The sequence below is a fragment of the Anser anser genome (genome assembly GCF_964211835.1).
Source record: "Anser anser genome assembly, chromosome: 1".
NCBI lineage: Eukaryota > Metazoa > Chordata > Aves > Anseriformes > Anatidae > Anser > Anser anser.
The window spans coordinates 14,561,046-14,584,210 of record NC_139720.1 but is presented as its reverse complement, the minus strand read 5'-3'; the positions used below and the strand labels follow the sequence as shown (position 1 = coordinate 14,584,210).

Sequence of the window (23,165 nt, the reverse complement as noted above, 5' to 3'; positions counted from 1 at the left end):
ATACGAGGCTTTTCAGCGCGTTTATTCCCACTACCTGTTCTTGGTACAGGTATTGGCAAAGCAGGAAAATAGGCACAAATATTTTCCCGAGGAGATTAAAGCAGCTCTACATCGTTACAGCCTTGCTGACAGAATCGTTAACCGCACCAGCGCAAACTTCTTTGAATATTATATTAACATCGCAATTGAGTTTCCTAATCTGTGATTTAATATATCTTCAGAATTCGCAAAAACATTCACTGCTCACTGAAAAAAGCAAGCTAAACATTCTTCCAAGTCTGAAATTATTCTAAGCCCGCTTTTTAAAGATGCAGCCCTGTTAAAGCTCAAGCAACACGTTTATTTGTTCATTTAAAAGCACCAGTCACTAAAACCTATATTATATTACACCATCTTGTAAATGACTACTGAAGTGAAATGCTTGCACTAATAAAAACTTAAAAAAATACAAATCTCTTACTAGCAATCTTTAAGATTTGTACAGAACATGTAAATAGGAAAACGCTTTATACATGTTAAAAGCTAAGCCGTTTTAGCAGCTCATTCAGCGTAACCAGGTAGTATTCAGTTGTGTCTGGTTTTTTATGCTTGTGTCCATTTTCAAAACTTCTCGAATCGCCATAGTAGCGTAGGTGGATGGGGGAAGGGAGAACTCCATCTTCAGTGCCCTGAACTTACCATCTATTGTGAAAGAAGACACAAAGCAAAAAGAGTTAAGAGCATAAGTAATGCTTATCCTGGATGTCATCTGAAGTGGAACCAGGTTTTCCACCACCACCCCTAAATCCATAGAACAGCCATTACCACCACACTCAATCCACAATCCACAGTGTAATGTAGAATTTCATAAAACAACTTTAAATAAAGTTTTCTCGCAGTACGAAGTGATGTCTTAAGTATTTATTGGTAATGACAGTTAATTTTGTTACGAATGGGGTTTTCCTTAGTTTGTGTTGCTTTAAAAAACAAACAACAACAAACAGGCTTTTGTTCTTTCAAGATTCCTAGCCCCTCTTCCTTTCCTCCCCCCCCCCCCCCCCCCCCGAAAGTAGTGCCAAAAGACTTTGTAACCAAAGTTATTTTAAAAATTCAAAGATCAGCAAGAACACTAACTTACCTGTAGGAAGAACTGGTAATGGTTTTCCTTCCAACTTATCCAAATCCGTAGTAAATAATGGGATTTTAGGATCATCATATGCAACAACTTCCCTTTATAACATACATAAGATTTATTATTATTATTACTATTATTCAAATTTGCCAGGTATAATCATACAACTGAGATGGAATGATTTTCTAATGAAATTATTATGAAATTTATCTTGCAATAACTGGTAAAGCTTTATATAGAAAACTTGCCTCTGTTTGATAAGGATTATCACAAAATAATGAACTAGTGAGAAATGTCTTTGCATAATTAATCTCTTTCCTCCCATGGCATATCAGGATTTCCAGCTATACAAGAAGTACAGTTTATGAAATTAGGGGAAGAATGGTGTAAACTCTAAGAATACTTGGAAAGAAAATAAAAAAAAAATAAAAAGCATTCACTTTGAAGAAAACCCTCTAAACTTCTTTGAAAAGGCTTATATGCATATTTATGTATTCAGATAATAGAAATCATCCCATATGTAGTGACTAGGCTGAAAGAAGTAAGTGGGAGGTAGATAAGCTTTAAATATCAATAGTATTTAAAATAAAATGTAAATATGAGGTTTTTGACTCCCTCCTAAACCCTCTATATTTTGTCTATTTATGAAGTCTGTCTGCACATTTGTGTGGTTACCTCTTTAAAAGGTATTTATTTGGTTGCTGTGTGACAACTAGGTTGTCTCTCTAATATGGTAATTTAGTATACTGAAGTGATATAGATCTTTCTGATTGACACGCAGTTAATTGGAGACCCAACTTTCTCATAGCAAGATTGCAGCAAATAACTATTTTGAATATTATCTATCATGGCTTCAACATGAATAATTATCTATTAAGTGTTTAGGCAAGCCCTTGCAAGGAGAGTAACAACCAGATAGATGTTTTGACACTAATGCATCCAAAAAACAGAGGACGACTGCAGAAATAAGGCTATGGTTCAGTTTCAGCTGTATAAGCAACATAAGGAAAATGCACAGAGATTTCTCCCTACCCATGTTTCAGTCTATATGCACACACCATGGGTCAATCTAATACTTCTAACTTAGTCATCCCACATACACTCTATGCTGCCAACTCACAAGTTTGTTTATCCTCCTACTTACCAATTGACATTCTGAGGTCGAATAATAACCTTTCTGTATGCTCCAGAAAGTGAATAATCTCTGATCTTATGCCTCATGTTGTTGATATCAAGATTGTCAGCTACAAGCATTTCCTTGTAGGCCTCACCAACTGCAAGAGAGAAAAAAATATTTAATCAGAGTGTAGCACAGCTGATTGAAACAGACAGCTTTCATAGAGCATTCCTTCCTTTGTATTTTAAGTTTTCAGCACATATGGTTATGTATGGGTTAAACGTTAGACAAAAGTTTAAAATTATATATTGCAAATCTTACTACCTACAACGTTTGCTTATACAACCTGATTAATAAAGGCAAGTAACCAAGAAAGAATCTTTTTTAGCGAATCAAAATTCCAGCTGAAAACAAAACTTACAACTTACAAAATACTTCAGGTAAGTGGAAAATGTATGTAAGATGTCAGTGAAATGTCAACCATCTTCAGAAGACTAACCTCAGGTATATGGATTTCAAAAAAGGGGGAGGGGAGGGGCAAGACTACCCCTTGTTCTATTTTTGAAAAAGCAGAGACTGAAACGAGTAAAGAAAGCCCTTTGAGGAACTTAGCTGATAGGTACCTGTAAGTAGCTCTGACACTGCCGAAAGGAGTAATTATTTTTTTTTACAGTCTTGCATCCCTAAGTAAGGGTGTGTACCTGTACGCCAGGGGAAGACATGGAAGGCAATGGACACATAAGAATATCCAGCAGCTAAAATGCTGTCTGATGCTGCTAGCCTGCACTGCAATTGTCAGCATTACTTCCATGCAATTGGGAAGTTTGAACAGGAATAAATTAGACTTTCCATGGGAAAATTCCATTAAAAATACAATGAATACAAAAAAATTTCAGGTTTTCTTTCCAATCTTTGAATTCAATGTGGTTTAGTGCCATACATTGTAAATAGATCTTTGCTTTCCAAATGTTTGGAAATGAATGGGATCCAGCTCTGAGACTCGGTTCTGACAGCCAAAGAAAATCAAGAGAACTGACCAGTCTTTTAGGGGCAGCAAAGCACAAGAGCAGTTTAACCAAATATTGGAAGATTGGCATGGTTAAGTAGGGAATTTGTGACTAAGTTCATATCTAAGGACATATACAGTAGGTGAAAGCTAGGAAAGCCTTCAAACAAAGGATATACGAGTGCTGCTTAGGCACACAGAGATGGCATTAAGAAAGCCAAAGCCCAGTGAGAGCCTTCTATGAAATTATTACATTTGAGGATGAGTGGAGAGCAGTGAATGTTGCTGGTCTTGCCTTTAGCGAGGCTTTCAACGTGTTCATGCAGCATCCTTATATCCAAGGTTAGAACATTACAGTAGGTAATGCTAGATGGGTAAAGAGCTGTCAGGCTCATGGTCCCAGTGGACAGTCACCACTGGTTTGTCCTCTGCCTAGAAGCTTGTTAACAGCACGGCTCCTCACGGAACTGGGACATGACATGTTAAATAACTTTGCAGCTCCTCCTCCATTAAGTTTGTGGAGGAAACGAAACTGAGGGAACAGTCAATACGCTTAAGGGCAGGACTACCATTCAGAGAGACATAGGCAGAGGCTAGAAGAATAGGCCAAGAGCACGAAATTTGTTAAGAACAAGTCCTGTACCCAAGAATGATTAACTCCTTGTAATGGTAAAGGCTACAGAGCACCTCTGCTGTCAGTTACTTGAGAATCCCGGGGGAAAGGAAACTTAACAGAGCAAGCTGGCAGCAACAAAAGCTAACAGCATGCTGGACTCTGTCAATGGGAGCGTAGCCAGTAGCTACGCCAGTAACAATTACTGCCCCTTGCTGGGCACTCATTAGATTGCACTTGGAATAAATCAGGTGTCCAGGTACAGGCACCCCAGTACGAAATATATGATGATAAACTTTAATGAATCTAATGGAGGGCCACCCCAATGGCAAGGGGTTGTAGCACATACTTTGTGAGGAGAATCTGAGACAAATGGGCTTCTTTAGCTTAGAGAAGACTCAGAGAAGACATTAGAGACTATTTGTCCTTGGAACTCTCACACCTGACAGGACAAAGCTGGCCTTGCTTTGACCAAAAGTTTGGACCAGGTGGCCTCCTGAGTCTCCTTCCAACTGAAGTGATTATACAACTCTGTCCCTTAATAATAACATAGTGCTCCATGCAAATAGTTATGGATTGCCAAACCTATTCCATAAAAACAATTTAAATCCAATATATCTTATATACAACAGATGAAATACATGCATTTTAACATTTGTATTTCTTAACATTTAATTAAACCAGATCTGGTTCTTTTTCCTAACATCAAAATTTTGGGTTATGTATTCTGTAAGTTTAGCTCGTTTTCTAATTTAAAAAAATCAAGTGCATATACTTTTTAAATGAACCTTTCACCATTTTCCCCCTTGTGCCAAGATAAATCATTTTGCTTCATTAGAAGTTTTCTGGAAAAGCTATTTGCTAAAAAGAAATACAAAACAGATTTATGTTAAATTATAAAAATTATAGTGAACTCTAGTATCATAATGGGAGAGGTTGACAGTAGCATGCCTACTACTAGAGCACAGCTCTGAAATAGCTGATTTTTAATGGTCAGGAAGGTTGGACAGATCTCATCTTCCTTTAAGAGCAGATCTACAGTTTCAGAGTCACTATGTAAGTCAATAGTCAGACTTACTTTTATGCTTTGGATAAATAACGTCAAATCCCGGCAAGGGCATCACAACGTCATGGATGGTGTAGTTATGAACATCTCCTTCTTCAATGTGAACAGCTGTGGCTACAATCAGGACAGAAAAGTAAAGAGTTACCAGTATGGATGCCTGTGACAGTTAACATTAGCCAAATTTAAAATGAGTCATTTGACTGAAACAACCCTACTTAGAGGGGGCTAACTACTCTGTTTTATCTCCACTGCAATAGACAACATTTCCAAGAAAAGAAATAATAGTCTTCAAGGCTGCCAGTTACCAGCAGACTCACAGCCTGGTTTCCAGAGACTTTTAAAGCCGAATGAAGTTAAGGACTGCTAGATGAGCAATCAATCCCCTTACCACATATCAGGCATACATGAAGGAGAAATATCATGGACAATCCCACCACAGCTAAATGCAAATCCAAGTGAAGAGAGTTTTGACTGAGTGCAGTTGCTGCTTTGCTAGATACTAATGTAAACAAAAATTCCTGTGGCTAAAGCTTTCATAAACCTTTCTTCCATAGTTCTCCATAGCTCAACAAGGTTTGGGTTTTTGGGTTAATTCTTGAGATCAATCAGTCCTTCACAGTCCCCCTTCCCTACCCAACTGCCTAACTGGAAAAACGAGTGAACCAACAGCTCAGGGATGTGTAATTCCTCACTCCTGATTCCTTGCAAAATGTGCCTAAAACTGGCCAAGGGATTCAGAAGACACTGGACCAAAATGGGTCACAAGGAGAAAAAGCAGATCTGTTTGTGATAGTGGATATTTGCACCTTGTTTTCTACCAATTTGTACTACAAAGCATCACCAGCCCTTTTTGTTTGTTTGTTTGATTTTACCTCCTTTAAGTGTGAGATCTCCTGGTACAGCTTTAAGCCCATATTCTTCTATTCTCTTGCTCACCATATTATTCCAGACGTAACTCTGGTAGCTATGAATGTACATTAAACGATTGTTTCTTGGTATCTGGAGGTTAAAAAAAAAAAGAAAAATTAGAAATACGTATTTTTAGTTTTTTCTTTTACTCATAAGCCAAAAATGTATATATTTGAAATGTCACCTTCTCCAGCACCAGGACTAACAAAACAACTTGATATACAGACTTGTGTCTTTTATTTGTGATTTGGGAAAAAGGTATGTGAAGAAATAATGATTTTATACATTTGAAATCCACACACAAAAAAACACTGTGGTTAAATTAAAAATGAGATAAACTTTTTGGGTTTTTTTGTTCAACAGCTCAAACACGTGGGGCTGTTAAAAGAAACACTGAATTCATCATATTCAACCTTCTGAAATCTTATGTAAACTTTGCAGATATTAAGGCATAGCATTATTCTAATTGTGTTCTTCATAAACAAGAAATTATTCCCAGCTTGTATGCTGGGCCCAATAATTGCTGGTTATGAGCTATCTCCTCCAAAGATTTCAACGTAATTACAGAACTTGAAAGTGACAGTGAATCCACCACCCATACAAAGCTGGTTCATTAGCATATTATCAGTTTGATTTATACTTTTAAAGCAACGGGAAGAACTCTGATACTGAATTTCTACACAATCCTCAGGTCTGTATTACAAACGGTTACTAAGTGTAGCTGTATTGCTTCCAACTTAAAGAGATCGTTGTTAAAGAGATCGTTGTATAAATTGGAGAGCTCATTATACATTGATTACAGATGTCATATGTTACCATCAGCAGTACTTCAAGCAAAAATGTAGGATAAAGATTTTACACTTAGACCGAGAGATGCCTGATGAGAGTATTTCTAATTCATCATGATACCATGAAAATGTTTATTCAAGTAAGTAGCCCACAGCACTTTTACACTCACTATGCCAAATGCAGAGATTATGTTCTTCATTCCATACTTTAAGAGTCCGCGTAGAAGCTGTCCTTCCACGCACCTTTTTACAGGTAGTTTCTTGAGGGCTGCTGCTGGATCTTTAGTCTTTGCCCATTCTTCTCTGCATTTTACTAAGTATCCCTTTTCAGCTAGAACAAGAATGCAGAATACAAATATTTTACCTACATGCCGAAAAAACATTAATTTCACCTTTTGTTAAAGCAGTTGAGTTTTGTTAAAACATTTCACTCATGACAAATTACACAGGTTAACAGAATCACAGAATAGTTGAGGTTGGAACCTTACCTCCTGGTCGTGGTTTTAATATCAAATCCATTACTTCATTCCAATTGTTCTGTAGAATAGCTCTAAGATTCAAACAGGAATGTTGATTACGAACTTACTAAATATAAGATTGAGCAAACTTATTCGAAATAAGAAGTATTGTTTGTGTTTATGCAGTATTAGAAGTAGTGGCATTATGCAAGGTACCTCCTGAAGCTCTTTCAGAAACAAGGCCTTCCTTGAATCTAAAATTAAAACCGGTACATACAATAGGACAGAAAAGCCTTTAAGATATATAGGGTTTAAACAAATAAAGAGTGATGAAAACAACACATACCTGCCAATTTGGTATGTAGGAACAGCTGTAGTTCCAAATCTTTGCATTCCATAGTAATTAATGAATCCAATTTCCCTGAGAGAGTTCATTGCTTGTTCTATCTGGTCATCAGTTCCTGTTATATTTCTAGCATTAAAAAAAATAAACATGTCATGGACATGGACAGATTATTGAGGGCTTACACGATTTCATAATCCCCAAAATATTACAGCTCAACATTATACAGTGCTTAATAAATTCAGTAGCCTCCTGCCAATTGGATTTTTCTTTTTTGCAACATAAGATACACTGACATCCCTTCCCTGTTTGAGGGTGGTGGTGGGAAATCTAACAGAACTGTCTAAATACACGCTAACAATATTACCTGAGAACAACAGTGAAATGGTTCCCTTGCAGCTCTCCTAATTTCAGTGGATGGTTCTTGTAACTGAAATTTCCTAATTTAAAGTTCATCAAGCATTTATTCAGATGAGCAAGTCTTTGTGCAGTGATTCTAAAAAGAAACAGACCAACAGTGACCACACTATGCTTAGAAAAGCAGGTAAGTTCAATAAATATAGAAATGCCATCATTTTGAAACAAAAAAGCAATGACAGTCTAGTTAAAGAAAGAAGAGAGATTCTGAAAAGAAGAGAACATTCTTAAGGCCTACTTATTCAAGAGAAAACATGCACTTTGACAAAGTGTTAATACTGTCTTTTCACATCTATGTTAGCACATGCATTCAAAAAAAAACAAACCACACACACACAAAAAAACCCAAGCTTTTAATATTGAAGTACAGTGGTACTCCACACCACAAGCCTAACTCTCCTTTATTTGAGTAAATACACCGTGAAAGCACTGTGGTTAACTCCAAGACTGTGCTATGTAACTAGCCGCTGTGTGAGCTCAGTGGAAGTGAAGGAATATGAAACTGTCGCTGATTTCTGTTATTTTTGTTGCTAGGTCTTTCAGAAGTATGTCCTGTTCTTTGCATCGCAGAGCTTGCTCCTTGACACTTCTGCTAAAATTTATACCAGGAGAGACAAGTTTATCAAACAGCATGGCCAGCATAATCAGCTCAGAGGGGGCTGATAATAGGTTACCTCTCCTTCCCCACAACATCTGTCTCCAGTGATCTACAGCAGAGTTTGGTGCTGTGACACTACTGAACGTGCACCAGAATCGGAAGGTTCCTCCTGGGGAAGCTGGCAATGCTTACAACACACTGAAGCTCTTGGATGCAATGTTAAATGTGACCGTATTAAAAGTAAACAGAACAGCACCTGAGATGGTTACACCACAAGTTCAGTGAATTGCCATCGATGGGTAAACTTGTTTTCAGTAACGAGAATCTGGGCTCCTCACATAGTTCACAAATTAATTCCTTTTATATGCACAAATGTATGCGCATGCAAACCACAGGAAGGAAAATTATGAACAATTAAGTAGTGAATGCCCTCCTCTTAACAAGAACTTGAAAAATTACTGGCTCTCAAACCTCAGAATTCCTCCACTTGAGGACTGTGGTTTTGAAAGTGCTGTAAGTATCAGTACAGGCAGAATATTCCAGCCAGCTAAACAGATACTGTAATACACAACTGTGAGGCATCCATCATCCTCTGTTACTAATGTAGCACTAATTTCAAGTGCCTAGGAACCATGTAATTATCTTGAAGTATGCCAAAATAAGTTTTATTATGGGAGTAGGTTAAGGCAAGAAAAATTCCTTGTCTTTTCTTCCCCTTCTGGCTACTCACAGATGAGCAAAGGCAGTGGTTAGCCTTCTCTGGAGCTGTTCAGAGTTCAGTGAGAAAGGAAATAGGATTCCAGCTGGAGGAAGGGGGAAACAAAAGTCAGGAAGGAAACGCGACAGGATTTTCACCATGTCATTCTGCTTATCTGCTGTTGCACGAGGGCCATGCAGTGCAAGAGCACACAGGCAATTTGGCCCACTGCTTCAGCCAAATATTAGCTGCATTTACATGTACCTAGCCTATGACTCAGAGCACCACTGCCTGAAAGTGTTAGCAGTCTCCATGGAATAAAAAAAGATTATGGTTTATTCATTAACACATGCTCAAGCACGTAACAAGATCAGGACATGAATTTGCTGTTCATGTTACGTGCATAACGAGTCTTAGCTTTTTAGTGAGGTAGCCAAGCCATCGTGCTAGGAGTGCAAACACTCCAGGGTATTTTCACTTACCTAAGAACAGCAATTTCTTGAACTGTTATAGCCCTTTTATCTTTAGTTCCCATGTAGGAAAATATGTTTGGCTTCACTCTTAAAGGCAATGGTGAAAGATATAAAAACTGTTAAAGTAGCCACAGATTGAACACAATTTTCAGTATAATTACCCAGAATTATTAATTTATCTTTTATGTGGAAAATACATACTTTCTATTTGAAATAGAACATACATTTATATAGGTAGACTTATATTCTTCCTCAGAAGTAGGCTGCAGTTCGACACTCCTAAATATGTGTGACATTTCCTAAGCTCATCTGTAAGTAAATAAAACTCAAACTTCCCTGTTTTAATTTTATGCAAACAGAACCACAACTGTGCTTTCAAAATATGAGCTTTGAAGTACTTCTCTCTATATATCCACTCAATTCATGAATATGTAGCCATCATTATAAAAAAAATTCACAGCAGGTCCATTTCTTCCTTAAATTTCAAATAGCATATGCATGCATGGTATTCAAATTGACACGACATGAGAATATGTGAAGTTAACTTAAAATTTGTTCCTTTTCTTCCCTCAAAAAGGAAATTTCCACTTTGTGTACTACAGCCCGTGTTACACAGGAAATACATCCCGTTATTCCAGCTATGGGCAGCAGGTGGTAGCAGGATTACCACTAGGTATGTATTTCCACCAAACTACATACCTAATAGTCTCTTCTCAAATGCAAATATTAGTATTGTATTGTACTGGTTACTGTCTGAAGCGCAGATATTTATTTTTGAATAGGAACACTGAAGGTGGGTGGAAAAGCAGGGAATAGATCACTGAATTGACCCTATTTAAAAAGAATTCTTTGTCTGTAATTCATTGTGTTCCCATTGTGCCTTTCACGAATCTGTTGTTGCATTTCGTGGGGTAAAAGAAGTTAAGGCTGTGTTTGTACTGGAGAAATTAATACATGGAATGACAGTTTATCAATTAGTACTTAGCAACCAATTAGCATATTATCACAACAGTATCTGACACAGATTCATAACATACCTGCATAAAACACACACATTCACCCACCTGAATAAAACTGGCTTTTAATTCATGTTATTCACATTGAGCCTATGAGCTGCCTAGCCCTTCTCCATATGGCCAATTTGAATTGTGTAGCTTTTTTCCACTGAAGGAATAGGGTACAGCCTTTTAAAATCACTTGGGATCACTTTGTACTTTCCTTCTGAAACATAGTTTCAAATTCAGTCTTTTTTTAAAAAACCAAAAGGCTAAAAATTAGGCAATAGTAACCACTTGTATTGCTCTTACATAACCCTGAGGCTTAACATTTGCAGTAACATGAAATACACAGTGGGAAGACAGTGTGCTAGACAAGTTGACAGGAACAACAGCCTTACCTTAAAAATTTTGATAGGACGTTAATGGCATCCATAGTATCCTTGTTCTCCTTGTACAGTACAAAATGGCAGTAGCTTCCCCTAGATTTTGGCCAAGAGTGTTTTCTTGGATCTTTAAAAATAAAAAGGTCAAAATTTTAGAAGTGTCACTTTCTTATTTCAATGAATGTGGTTGCCATTGCAGTTCCATTTAAAACAAATACGTAAATTCAATTTCTGATAACCTCCATCTGCTTTAAAAATAAATAGATACATACTGACAGCAAAAGCTGCAAAGCACATTGAAAAGTACCTTCTCTCCTTCCACTGGCTGTAAATTTCTGTTTAATCAATCCTGGCACCTAAAAAAGCTTCAGTGAAATGGTGACAGTTCCTTTGTCATGAAACTACATAAAAATATCCCCTAGTCACTTAACTGCCACATTGCCGGATTAAACTCCTCAAAAACATTATCATTATACTTACTTTTAGCCAGTACAGTAAAAGCCACTCCACTTTTCACCTGGTGCCTTCTCTAATTGATAGATTTGGACCATTGGAGCACTGTTTGTAAGATGACTACAGTAATATTTACAGTACTAATATGTTATTTATTTTTGTAGGATTTTCTTCTGTATGTAATGAGAAAACATGGGTTGTATATCTATAAAAACTTTTAAAAGTTTATTATTAAAATATTAAGGTGAATTAGGAATTGGACTCAACAGTCCTTGTGGGTCCCTTCCAACTCAGGATATTCTATGGATATTTTTTTAAGTCATGTGGGAAAGAAAAATCTGGCACCATTACAACATTAACAAGTAATTCAAGCCAGATACTGTGCCATGTTTAGAGAGCACCAGAGGGAGCTCAGAACTTCAGCTCCTGCAGACTACCAACGGATTTACAGTTCTGTACAATTATTTGGAGATTGCTGGAGAGGGAAGCAAAACCATCAATATATTTGTCAAGCTTCTGTTACACATAAAAGCTTCCAGGGATAACGCTTTCCTCTGACCATCATCCACTGCTGATGACATTACTGAGAATGAAGGTTCATTCAACAAGCTTTAGCAACCTATTTTGAGGTGCTTTGTTTATCAATTATTTCTTTTACAAGAACAAAATTAAGGATTTGTTTTTAAATAAGAAGCACCTTATCTCTTGGTAGCCACCAAATGGACATTCATTGTTTGGTACAAAAAGAGCTTTTCTTTCCTAAAAATAAAAGCTATCTAAAAAAGCCAGTCCTATTCCAGTATATAAACGTCAACACCGAAAGGAAGGTCTTGGAAAACACTGCTGGTTTTGTTCACATTTGTTTAATAAACCTCAGATATCCCATGCAGACAGTGAATATGTTTAAGCTTCATTAAACTTTTCGCTAAAGGACAACTCTTCTTGCCTTTCTTGAGAAAGCGCCATCCACACAAACACTTCTGTCAAAACAATTTCTCATGCTACAGTTTGAAATACTATATGTGTAGTTTTTAATCACTAAAAAATCATTCCAGTGATTGTCTTGTACCATTGGTTCCTAAGCAAAGTCCTCCCACAAAAACAATATAAAGTTTCCTAGGATCTAAACTGAGTAGCATGATCAAAAATCTGTTAAGAGACCTCATGATGCTACTGGTCACTGTTCTGAGCCACCATTTTTCTTAAGCACACTCAATGAAATACTGCATTCAGTTTGAAGAACAAGAAACCTTCATGAAGAACTCATTAATTAAAAGAGAAGTGGGGAAAACAGCGAGTGATTCACAGGGAAGGTCTTCTCCAGCTGAAACAGTTCTTCAAATTTAACTAATTCATCTTGCAGTTGTTTTGACAACCTCCTAAAAGAGAGCTCTAATCAAGGCAAGACTAAAAGGACTCTGCACGATATGCCCACAGGCTTCTCACCTCTGGGCATCACAGCCACATCCCTATCCCCAGCACTAAGTCCTAGAAGACTACAGCTATAATCCCAAGATTTATCCATTCCTGACCCAACACATTGAAGTACTCAATTGGGTAGATGGACTGAAAGGGCAGCCTGCATTCCTTATTGCTGTTTTTTCAGTCTCATTACGTATTTCACAGTAAAATCGTATTCCAAGGTTTTTTTTCCAAATCTTTTGCTGCAACTTGAGGGCTAGAAGCTCTCTGTTAAGATCACGACGTATGATACATACTTTTAAAGTTGTATACACCTGGAGAATGGGTTTTGAAATATAAGGCTGAAGGGTAAAGTTTTGGCTTAATGAAATCAAAGGGAAATTTACCATAGATAGGGTATGTAGATAGATAAGTATAGTCAACCCCAATAATTCACATCACTTATTACTGGCAGACTCTCTGCACCAAATGACTACTGCCTATACTGCACTAGTGAAAAAGAGATAGCACAAGCCTAATTCTTAGCTGTTTCTGGGAACTGTAATCATTATTTGTGTGTAGATTGTTTTTTTTTGTTTTGTTGTGTTTGTTTTGTTTTGTTTTAAATTAATTGTTACTACTTTGGCCAGTCTCGTCACAATTTAGGAGGTCGTAATGGTTGGCATTTCATTTTGTTAGCATGAAATGTCAACATCTCTTACCTGTTGCAGTTCTGACCTCTGTCCCAATGCATAGCGTAAAGAGCACAAAAGAGTAGCATTTAATTTTTAGACTGTCAAAGGGTTTTTAGAGGTGAACATGCAGGTTTATGGTTATGGGATTGTTTATGCTGTAGAGAACATCCAACAGTTAGGTGGTGGATGACAGCAATTTAGACAGTTATGCAATGGAATCGTGCAGAGGCAAACAGTGAACATATGGAAAGCTTCAATCGGAGATGCAACGAACTTCATTTGTGGACAATGATGAAACAGCAATTAACTGACAATTTAGTAAGGCAGTATTTTAAGTATTTGGGGTGTGAACTTACTATAAACAGACATCAGCTTTTAATTTTAAAATTTTAGGAAACTGTTTTTGGCAACGTTTATATTATAAACAAAAGTAATCAGATAGCTAGTTAGTGAGTATTACACACTTCTGAAATGTTTCTTGCCTGGGGAACCTGCTCAGGACTGAGATGTGTTAGTGGCTGTATAAGCATGAAGGACACGTAATCCTGACTAATAGGAACTTGCACTCAAACCCCACATCCATTAGCACTTACACACACCCACTGAAACTGTACACATCTCCACCAACTCTCCCAGGTGTTTGTAGCATTGCAACTTAAGAGTTCAGCTTTAGATGATGCTCCTCTGCATAACAAAACACTGCTCCAGAAAATGTTCTAATCCTAGAGATACATCATTAAATTCTCTTCAGTGTATTCCAAATACTTCAATCTTTTTATACAGTATTTGTTAAATCAAACTAGAAGCACAGGTAAATTTCCTCAGGCCAGGATGATTATTTTTTACCATAAAATTATAAATCAGACTGGTCAGCTTAATAACAACCACTTGACTGTAACAATGGTTAAAGAATATGTGCAAGCAGAAGGGAAAGGTGGAGGTAAAACCATTACAAACCAACAGAGAACAAAACTGGTTGAGGAGAATTTTGTGCTGGTAAGTATACATACTCCATGCATAAAGCATGCAAACATACAGAGTTTCTAAACAATCAAACAAAATATATAACACGTTATAACTTGTACCAATAAAATACAACATTCCCATACTTGCCTAAAAAAATTTCAGAAGTAATAACTACATTGAATGTGGAGATGGTCTTCTTTCAAATTTTAAATTATCTTATTTCCTTTTATTTTCCTTTCTCCATCTCCTTTATCTTTAAAATGGAAAGGGCTAGCCTTACATACTACACCACTTGCAGTAGGTTGAAATGAAATTGGAATAAATCAGTTCAAAACAAACTTTAAAACTTTTAGTTAAGCACGCAAATTTTTCATTTAGACAATCCTCTCAACTTGCAGAAGGATCAAAGTAAAATTAAAATACATGTAAATTAAAAAATAAAACACATTAAATGATGTAGAACATATGAATTTATCCCCTGTAACCAAAAACAAGATTTGGTAAGAGTATATATAATACTGCATTTTGAAAATCTTTCACTACTGTAATTATTCCAAAATAGTAACCACAACATAATCAGTATGGACAATCTTTTGCAAATAAAACACGGCCACTTCTGCTTTCAAAACTAACGACTGAAACTATCTTAAAGACCACAGTAAATATATTATGTTTATATAAAACTATAAGAAAACAAATAGGTCCTATCTCAATTCAAGTCATGAAGAATTTTATCATGATTTTTCAAGACAGTCAAGACATGCCGAGTGCGTTTCAACTACAAACACAGCACACGCTTGCGGATCCAGGCAAGTCCATGAAAGCTACGTTGAAACAATACATATAATAAAGCCCCTGTTTTGCCTGTTCCCCTTGTAATACCAAAAGGTCCTCTCACTTCTAACATAAATATACTCGATTAATGATTCGGAAAGAAAAGTGAGTAAAAATTTAAATGTGAGATACCGTTTGCGTTCCTAGTTACTTTAGATGCATGACATCAGCACAGACAAAAAGAGAAAAGCCAGATTACATTTTAGAATGTACAATCCATGTGAAGTACTTTCTAATGTTTTGTTTTGTTTTTTAATTTTCAGGTTAGTTTTAGCATATACTTTACCCAACTGTTGTGATACTGAAACTCACTTGCCAGTGCTTTTTTCCCAGCAGCATGATAGGCAATAATGTATTTTTTTCCATCTCGATCTTCTGTTTTAGTCTCCAGTCCAGGAAACAAGGACTTAACAGCTTGATGGATGACTGTTCGTTTCTCTTTACTGTCTTCAATTACCTGTGGTAAAACATATGCGTACATAAAACACATAAGATAACACAAAAGGAGAAGGACTCTCTCAGAGTTGAAGTTTTGTGTGCTTAAAAAAACCTATTGAATCACACTAAACTGAATAGGTACACTTTAAAAAGTCTGGCCTAGTCATTAGTTTGAAAAACAGTTAGAAACTGATACAAAGTCTCAACACTCAAAACCAAAAATTTTCAAGACTAATTCCCCTCTTTTGTACTTAATAAAATTCCCTCTTCTAATGATAACTCTGGCAAAACTAAGTTTTTCTACATGAATTAAAGGAAAAAAAATAAATCACTAGTTAAGATTCATGGGATTGCTTATTTGAAATTACCAGACCTAATCTTACTCATTTCTCTAAACCAAATGTAGCTCAAGAGTTGTTCTTCAAATATATGGAATATTTGACTTTTCAAAAATATGATTTTTTTGTTTTAAACCTTTTTAATTTCTTGTGACAGAAGACCATATTTATCCTCTTTTCTATTAAATCACTAAGCGTTGCCCTTGGAAATAGTCTTTTTATCAGGATGGATTTTATTTAACCCTTCTCACATAAATATCCTACAAAACACTTCTAGACAGAGAACCAAAATATTGCAATAAAATTTTAACACCACAGAAATTAAGACATGCATTTGAGTTCATGTGCATAGTCCCACTGAGATCTTAACTACTCACATGCATGAATTTGAGTACATCCGTACGTAATGCTTTACAGAATTGCATCTAAATTAGCAACGGTTCCTTATTACCTGCTGCTACATCACGTTCAAGCTGCTCTTATGCTACGCATACATTAGAAAGCACATACGTTCTAGTCACTCACTCTTATCCCCTCCCCCCCAAATTTTATCCCATTTATTAATTTTACCTCGATGGCAACACTAGTTTCTTTATTCTTAAGAAGCTGGAGCTCCTCTAAACGCTGCTTGTCTTCCTCTGACAAAACTGTAAATGTTTCTTCCGATGGGTCCTGACACGCATTTAAGGGGGGGAGGAAAAACAAACATCCAATAACCCATGTAAAACAGTTTTCAGTCTCTTAATGTTCTTGCTTAATGAGTTTAGCCATTACCTTTACCTCAGAATTTACCTCATCATCCACTGGGACAGAAAAGTCATCTAAATGGCTCACACGTCCATCTTTGCCTATTTCATGAACAACAAAGTCCGAGTATCTGATGGGAAGAAGCATGCGTTAAAACTGTAATTTAAAAAACAAAAATATCCCACATCACAAAGTCCTCTCCTAAGAAGCTATTTGCTCACAGAATTCATTCAAGGGAGTGCAAAAGAAACTTCAGCCATGGGAAAGCTGTACCTATTCCCACCCCTCAGAAAGATACCAAGAAAACATTGCAGAAAGTCTAGCGTATCTAAATCAAGTAGACTTCTTTGCAGATAACCAAGCACCTGCTGTAGTTATTCATTTTCCCACTAATTTGGGGAGATCAGAAATTTATGTCCTTAATTGTCACTACCAACAATTAAGACTACTACGTCACCACAAGTTCAACACAAATGCACTGTCACTTCAAACAACCTGCAGGATAAAGCACGTGTTAGTCATTCTCTAAGGAAAGCAAGACAAGTTCAGCTCTGTTACATACATTCAGTTACAGAGAACATCTTCCAACAAAAACTATTCTGTACCCTCTGTGACAGCAACATAAAATTTCACTGTGACATTTTAGATTGAGTTGCTACACCCAATGAGAAAAACATCCTAACTTTAAGGTTAGAGTAGAAACAGTCTATGCTGCAATTGCTAAATTGTTTTAAAGTAGCAACAGCCTGTAAAGAGGGGGGAAAAAAAGTCATCAGCTTATGAATGTTGAAAGATCAATAAAAAGCTTGAGCACTGGAATGTTTCTATAGTATCCCCCCAAGCCTACGTTTGCCGTACATCTTACTGGTGGAATTCCTTCCTAAGGAAGAGTGTTTTACGTCCGCTCTTATTATCTGTAGCTGTCTAGACATGCTAGTGACGGTTACCAGAAAAATGTTAGGATTAAATTAATTATAGGTGTTATAAACTGGGATCAAAGTCAAACCGTGAGTCCACAAACATTTCTAGCACACAGCTACATCTGGCCACCTCAGTTTGAAGACTGGCAAATTTCCCAGCAGGAGGTTCAGCACAGACTGCGTTCACCAGTGAAGAATTATGCTAGCTGTTTAATGCTGCTTGTAAAGGTTAAATACAGAACACGTACATATCGTTTTATTATATAAGATGTTCTATATACGAAGCTAGTATTTAAAAACAAGGACTTTTTGGTGCGTAAAACAAAACTGATTTGCTAAGGTAGGGCAACAATCATTTTTGCTTCAGAGTTTTTGTATGTGCACTCTGAGAGTTTTATTCAACTATGTTTTTTAATTAAAAAACTCTAGAAGATTCATGAGAAAATAAAAGCTACTATAAGCCAATCGTCTTATTAATTTTATAATGCAAGATTCCACACCCTGAGTTATAAAATTCCCTTTTATGTTTTGTAAATGACATTATGGCTGATCACAGTGTAAGTTAAACTCTAGTGGACTACCTGCCAATATACATGCTTAACTACTGTAGCACTAACAAGCCAGGGAAATGCAAGAAAGAGCTTAGCTGGAGAGGGATGGCTTCAATACTGTTATCAGTGCCTCCTGAATCAGCACTGAAGAGCTGTACAGAAGGTAGCTATATTGCACAAGGTTTTATGCTGCATGCTGCTGCCACAGATAAAGATAAATGGCAAAGCTTAGCGTAGTCATCTATTTCTATCCACACAGAGCTTCCCTCTCCAGAGTTCCATTTGACAGGAACAAAAAACAAATAAAAGAGAAAAACAACCAAGAAAAATGCCAAATTAAACCTTTCTTTCAATCTCAGCATTAGCAACAGAAAGCAATGAACCTCCCAAATGGCCGCACATAATCCAACTGCATCCTGTGAGTCAGAAAAGGAAAATGGAAAACAACAGCTGCTAACACAAGGAATTAACATATATATATATAACAAGACAAAGAGTTACCTCTCTTTTAAGATTCCAGAAAACCCTTTATGAGAGCTAACAAATTTAGTAATGCCAACATCACTTTCTGTCAGTCCATGCTTCATCATGTCTGCAAAGCTCTCTGGATCTCCATCTTCATCACTGTCCTCTAGTTCCTCATCTTCTTGCTCCTCACCTTCCTCATTGGGGATTATTTCATTTTTCGTGTCCTCAAGCAGAGATTTGTCAGGTTGTTCTTTTACAGTCTCAACGCTCTGCCCAGAGTTGTTCCCTGTCTGAGACTTCTCTGAGATCTTCTGTCTTTTAATTTCGTCTGCATTAGCCACATCATCCTCAGAATGAGGACGTTTCAAGGATATGCTATTCATTTCTACAGTTTCCATGTTTAAGGCACAGTGTAGGATAGAAAGCCCTGAGGAGCAAGAAGAATGGCTTATTTCCTGGCTGCTCAAGAGCAATATCAATACATAGTCTCTTCACTCCAAGGACTGCACTCTGCAACAGTTTGGGAAAACCATAAAACTTTCTGCATTTAAGTTAAACATCAAGTAAAGTTGTGGGGTTTTGTCTTCTTTTTTACAGCTAGAAACAATACGTACTTGAGAAGAGAGAAGGGAGATATTAAAGGGACTTAATACCCATCTGAGGCAGCAAGGATATAAAGCTATAGAAGAGCAGAACTCGATGTTACACAGTGCATTTACAACCACTGTCACCCTTGCAAACTCTTACACAGCTGCATCGAGCCCTGTCCATGCAGATCCTGCTGTCAATAGTAATTTAGTGCCTAACAAACTTTCTGGTCCCAAGTCTCCTGTTAGACATTACTGCTCTCAATTATTCCTTGTTCTACCAAAAATTTGATCTTGCAAGGATTGAGAGAAGATGGCTTGATTCCCCCTAAACCTGAAATCTCACCTTCTCCTTTTCTGTGTGCATCTCTTCTAACACACACAATCCCACATGGAACTCAAGATGGCAGGAATTCAGACCAAAAGATAATAGGGAAGGGGTAACACATTTTTTGAACGAGTGGGACAAATGAAACAATAAGCAAGTGAAATGATTTCTGAGAATATGACTACTCACAATGGTGGAGCAGGGATCTGACTCTTCACTGGCAACTTTAGCTGCCGCCCTTCTGTCAGCAGAACCAGAACCTAGAGATCTGAAAAACAAAGGAAAAATATCTATTTGAGAAAGTCTGGGGAAAAAAAATAACCATAAGTTTGCAAGGATGCCCTCAACTGCCCTGTGCTCATCATGGTCACTTCCAGCTGGCTCCACAACGGAGGAAACCCACCACATGCCAAAACTCTACTCAAAAAAGGTGCACACAGTGTCTCTACTCAGGCATACTTAAAAAAGACAGGAGCTGCTGGTGGCAGAAAGCACAACGGGAGGCAAAGGAGGACGTGTGTGAGGACATACTAAAAAAGACCTGTGGGGAGGAATGTGGAAGGGAACACTGCAGGGGACGTGTGCTCCATGCCAGACCAAGGACACCTCTCAGGAGACCATGGCCTCCCACCAGGGAGCAACATCCATCACTCTGTATTTCTCTAATGTTCTATTTAAATTTAAAGGGTATGTTTTTAAAGGAGGACACATGACTAATCATCACATGCTGAGTTGTTAACTACTTGTTACCAGTTTAGCTGTTAGCCACTACGGATTTAATTGTTGGGACTTTCAGCTCTAAGGTCACATAAGTTTAGGGTAAATAGGCAGGAAAGCCTGTTTTAGGAACATCTGAAACGTTTTGCTCAAATGAAGGACTGAAAACAGAAGCTAGAAAGGAAAAGAAATAAAAGGAAATAAGTAGACTTATAAAAATGCACATGCGATACCTGAAAATGGTGACAAAACACACGCAGAAGAAAGCAAAACACTACACAAACCAGTACACCTACTAGCAGAAAACATCAATGTCAGTTTGTCCTCAAATAATAGAATATAAAATCCTCCTTTAAAAATATCATACCCAAGAGAAGCAATTCACCAGCATTTCCAGATTCTTCTTGTATCTTCCCAAATTCATGGGGTGCTGGCAACAAAGCACTGGTGAGGAAAAGGCTTCTAGATGGCTTCTGAGTCTCCTCGCATGGCGAATGAATCCACATGGAGCACGCTGAAATCTTCTGGAACACCTGCTGAAGGAGGTGGCAAGACAAATCTCATGTTTCTAAAAGAAATATGTAATGCTGAGTTACTAAATGACGCAAATGGTTAAAAGAACTCAATGTTGGCCCCAGAGGCTCCGAAGTTAGCAGGCACGGCCCGGTCACGCTGGAGCGCTGCCTGGTGCCGAATGGCGACCACCACCAGGGCAGCCAGTGGCGGGAGCTGCAGTGTGGGGGCACACAGAGCAGGGTGTTTCAGAGAAAGGCCCTTTATCTTCCTGACAGCTGTTGAAGTGCCTCAGCCCTCTGCCCCGCTAACAGGTGCTTCTGCAGAAGCCAGGCTCTGCACGCAGCGCGGCTCTGCAGCAATTCCAGCAGGGACCTCGTCCTGACAGAGCCACCGACTTTCCTGCCGCACCAAGCGGTCACTGGGGCTTCATTCCTCTCCCAGACGGGCACGGGACCTGTCACGGAACAAAACGCGACCGCAGCAGGGCGCGATGATGATGATGATACGAGCTCGGCAGGCGGCCGGGAGCCGAGCCGAGCCCGGCCCTACCTCAGCGGCGCCCCCGCGGGCTCTCGAGCCCGGGGAAGCGGCTCGGGGAGCGGGGCGGCAGCGCCAGGCCCCGGAAGAGGCGGGCAGGGAGGGCCCGGGGGCCCGGTTACGGTCCCGGTAGCTCCAGCCGCCTCCTGCCGGGGGCTGGGGTGGGCGGGACGGGGAGGAAAGGCCTGCGGCCCCGGGGAGGGCTCCGGGAGCTGGGGACGGGGGTGCCGCTTACCCGCACGCCGGCTCGGGAGGACGGGCCAGGAGGAGGAGGAGGAAGAGGAGGGGAAGGAGGAGGAGGAGAAGGAGGAGGAGGAGGGCCCAGCTCGGCTCCACGCCGCGTGTACGGGGGCGGGCTCCGGCCAGAGCTCCCGGCTGCGCCCCTGCGGGCGGGCGGCGGCGGCTGCCTCAGCCCCGGGCTGCGGGGAGAGCCGGGGAGTCACAGGATCGTTAAGGCTGGAAAATCCCGCCAAGATCACCTGGTCCAACCACCCCCCTACCACCAGTGTCACCCACTAAGCCATGTCCCTAAGCACCACATCCAACCTTTCCTTGAACACTCCCAGGGGCGGTGACTCCACCACCTCCCTGGGCAACCCGTCCCAGTGCCTGACTGCTCTTTCTGAGAAGAAATGTCTCCTCATTTCCAACCTCAACCTCCCCTGGTACAACTTGAGGCCATTCCCTCTAGTCCTGTCACTAGTTATCTGTGAGAAGAGGCCGACCCCCAGCTCCCCACACCTTCCTTTCAGGCAGTTGCAGAGAGCAATAAGGTCTGCCCTGAGCCTCCTCTTCTCCAGACACAACAACCCCAGGTCCCTCAGCAGCTCCTCACAGGACTTGTGCTCCAGGCAGGGCATTCAGGGCTGCCTCTAGAGCCAAAAGGAAGGAGCTGCTCTTGCAGGGAGGTGTAATTAGCAGGATAATTAAAAGAGTTCCTGGCCGGGGCAGCCCTGGGAAGGCGGCAGTGCCCATGGCAGGCTGCTCTGCACACCCTTCCTTCACCTCTGGCCTGCTGAAGTTTTCCTTTGCAACTAAAAAACTATACTTCGAAGCACCTAGGGGAAGCAGGCAAGAATGTACTATAAACTCCTCAAAAGAACAACAGCAGTACAGAAAAGCATAATTTTCCCCAGTCAGCTAGAGTCAGTGGCAGTGAGTCACGCCTGTGAGGCAGTCAGTGGCCTTCCTGAACTCTCCTACTGTGCAGCAGATTGTGCTAATTGAACATCAGTTCCCCGGGCACGGACGTGTCTGAGTGCCATTTCAGAACCTGCACCATGCAAATCACGCCACCATTTTAAAACCAAATAAAAACAGAGTGGATCTGTACTACGAGCATTCTCTGACCTGGTCAGAATGTCGGCTTCCACCCTCCTTTCTATTGTAAGCAGCAGTGCAAGAACGTCTTCACCATTAACTTCAACACATAGGATTTGTCTCTACTTTCAAGACTCTTTGTAGCATATCATAATACTACCCAACCTCATATCTCCTCTTTGTCAAGCTATTAATGCCACTTTTTAGTTTCTTATACTTCTTATTCTCTAGTCATACTCTGTTCATCACACGTGCATGTGATGAGACTTACAGCACTGCATGTATATGAGTGATTTTCTCATCCCTGGTACTTACTTTCTTACTCTGCTCCAAGAGGGGAGGCAACAAAGTGGAGCACTTTGGTTTGGATTT

The 23,165-nt window shown here is 39.1% G+C and overlaps 1 protein-coding gene across 13 annotated transcripts; it reads right to left on the bottom strand.

Moving 5' to 3' along the window:
* Positions 1-319: 319 nt before the first annotated feature.
* On the bottom strand, positions 320-21,923 carry PUS7 (pseudouridine synthase 7). 13 transcript variants are annotated; one of them, XM_083843158.1, is made up of 18 exons: positions 21,709-21,923; positions 20,788-20,956; positions 19,893-19,971; positions 18,822-19,215; positions 16,877-16,979; positions 16,673-16,774; positions 15,639-15,783; positions 10,993-11,104; positions 9,606-9,683; positions 7,779-7,907; positions 7,415-7,540; positions 7,099-7,160; positions 6,781-6,941; positions 5,786-5,912; positions 4,926-5,027; positions 2,256-2,385; positions 1,118-1,209; positions 320-681 (listed from the first exon to the last, which is right to left on the bottom strand). In XM_083843158.1, exons 4-18 carry the CDS (start codon positions 19,184-19,186, stop codon positions 545-547), a joined length of 1,971 nt encoding a protein of 656 aa, XP_083699284.1. In that variant the 5' UTR covers positions 19,187-19,215; positions 19,893-19,971; positions 20,788-20,956; positions 21,709-21,923; the 3' UTR covers positions 320-544. The 13 variants fall into 13 exon arrangements, with proteins under 13 accessions (XP_083699284.1, XP_083699294.1, XP_083699286.1 ...); XM_083843168.1 differs by having other exon boundaries at positions 16,883-16,979; positions 21,709-21,919; XM_083843160.1 differs by having other exon boundaries at positions 16,895-16,979; positions 21,709-21,915.
* Between the last annotated feature and the right edge of the window lie 1,242 nt (positions 21,924-23,165).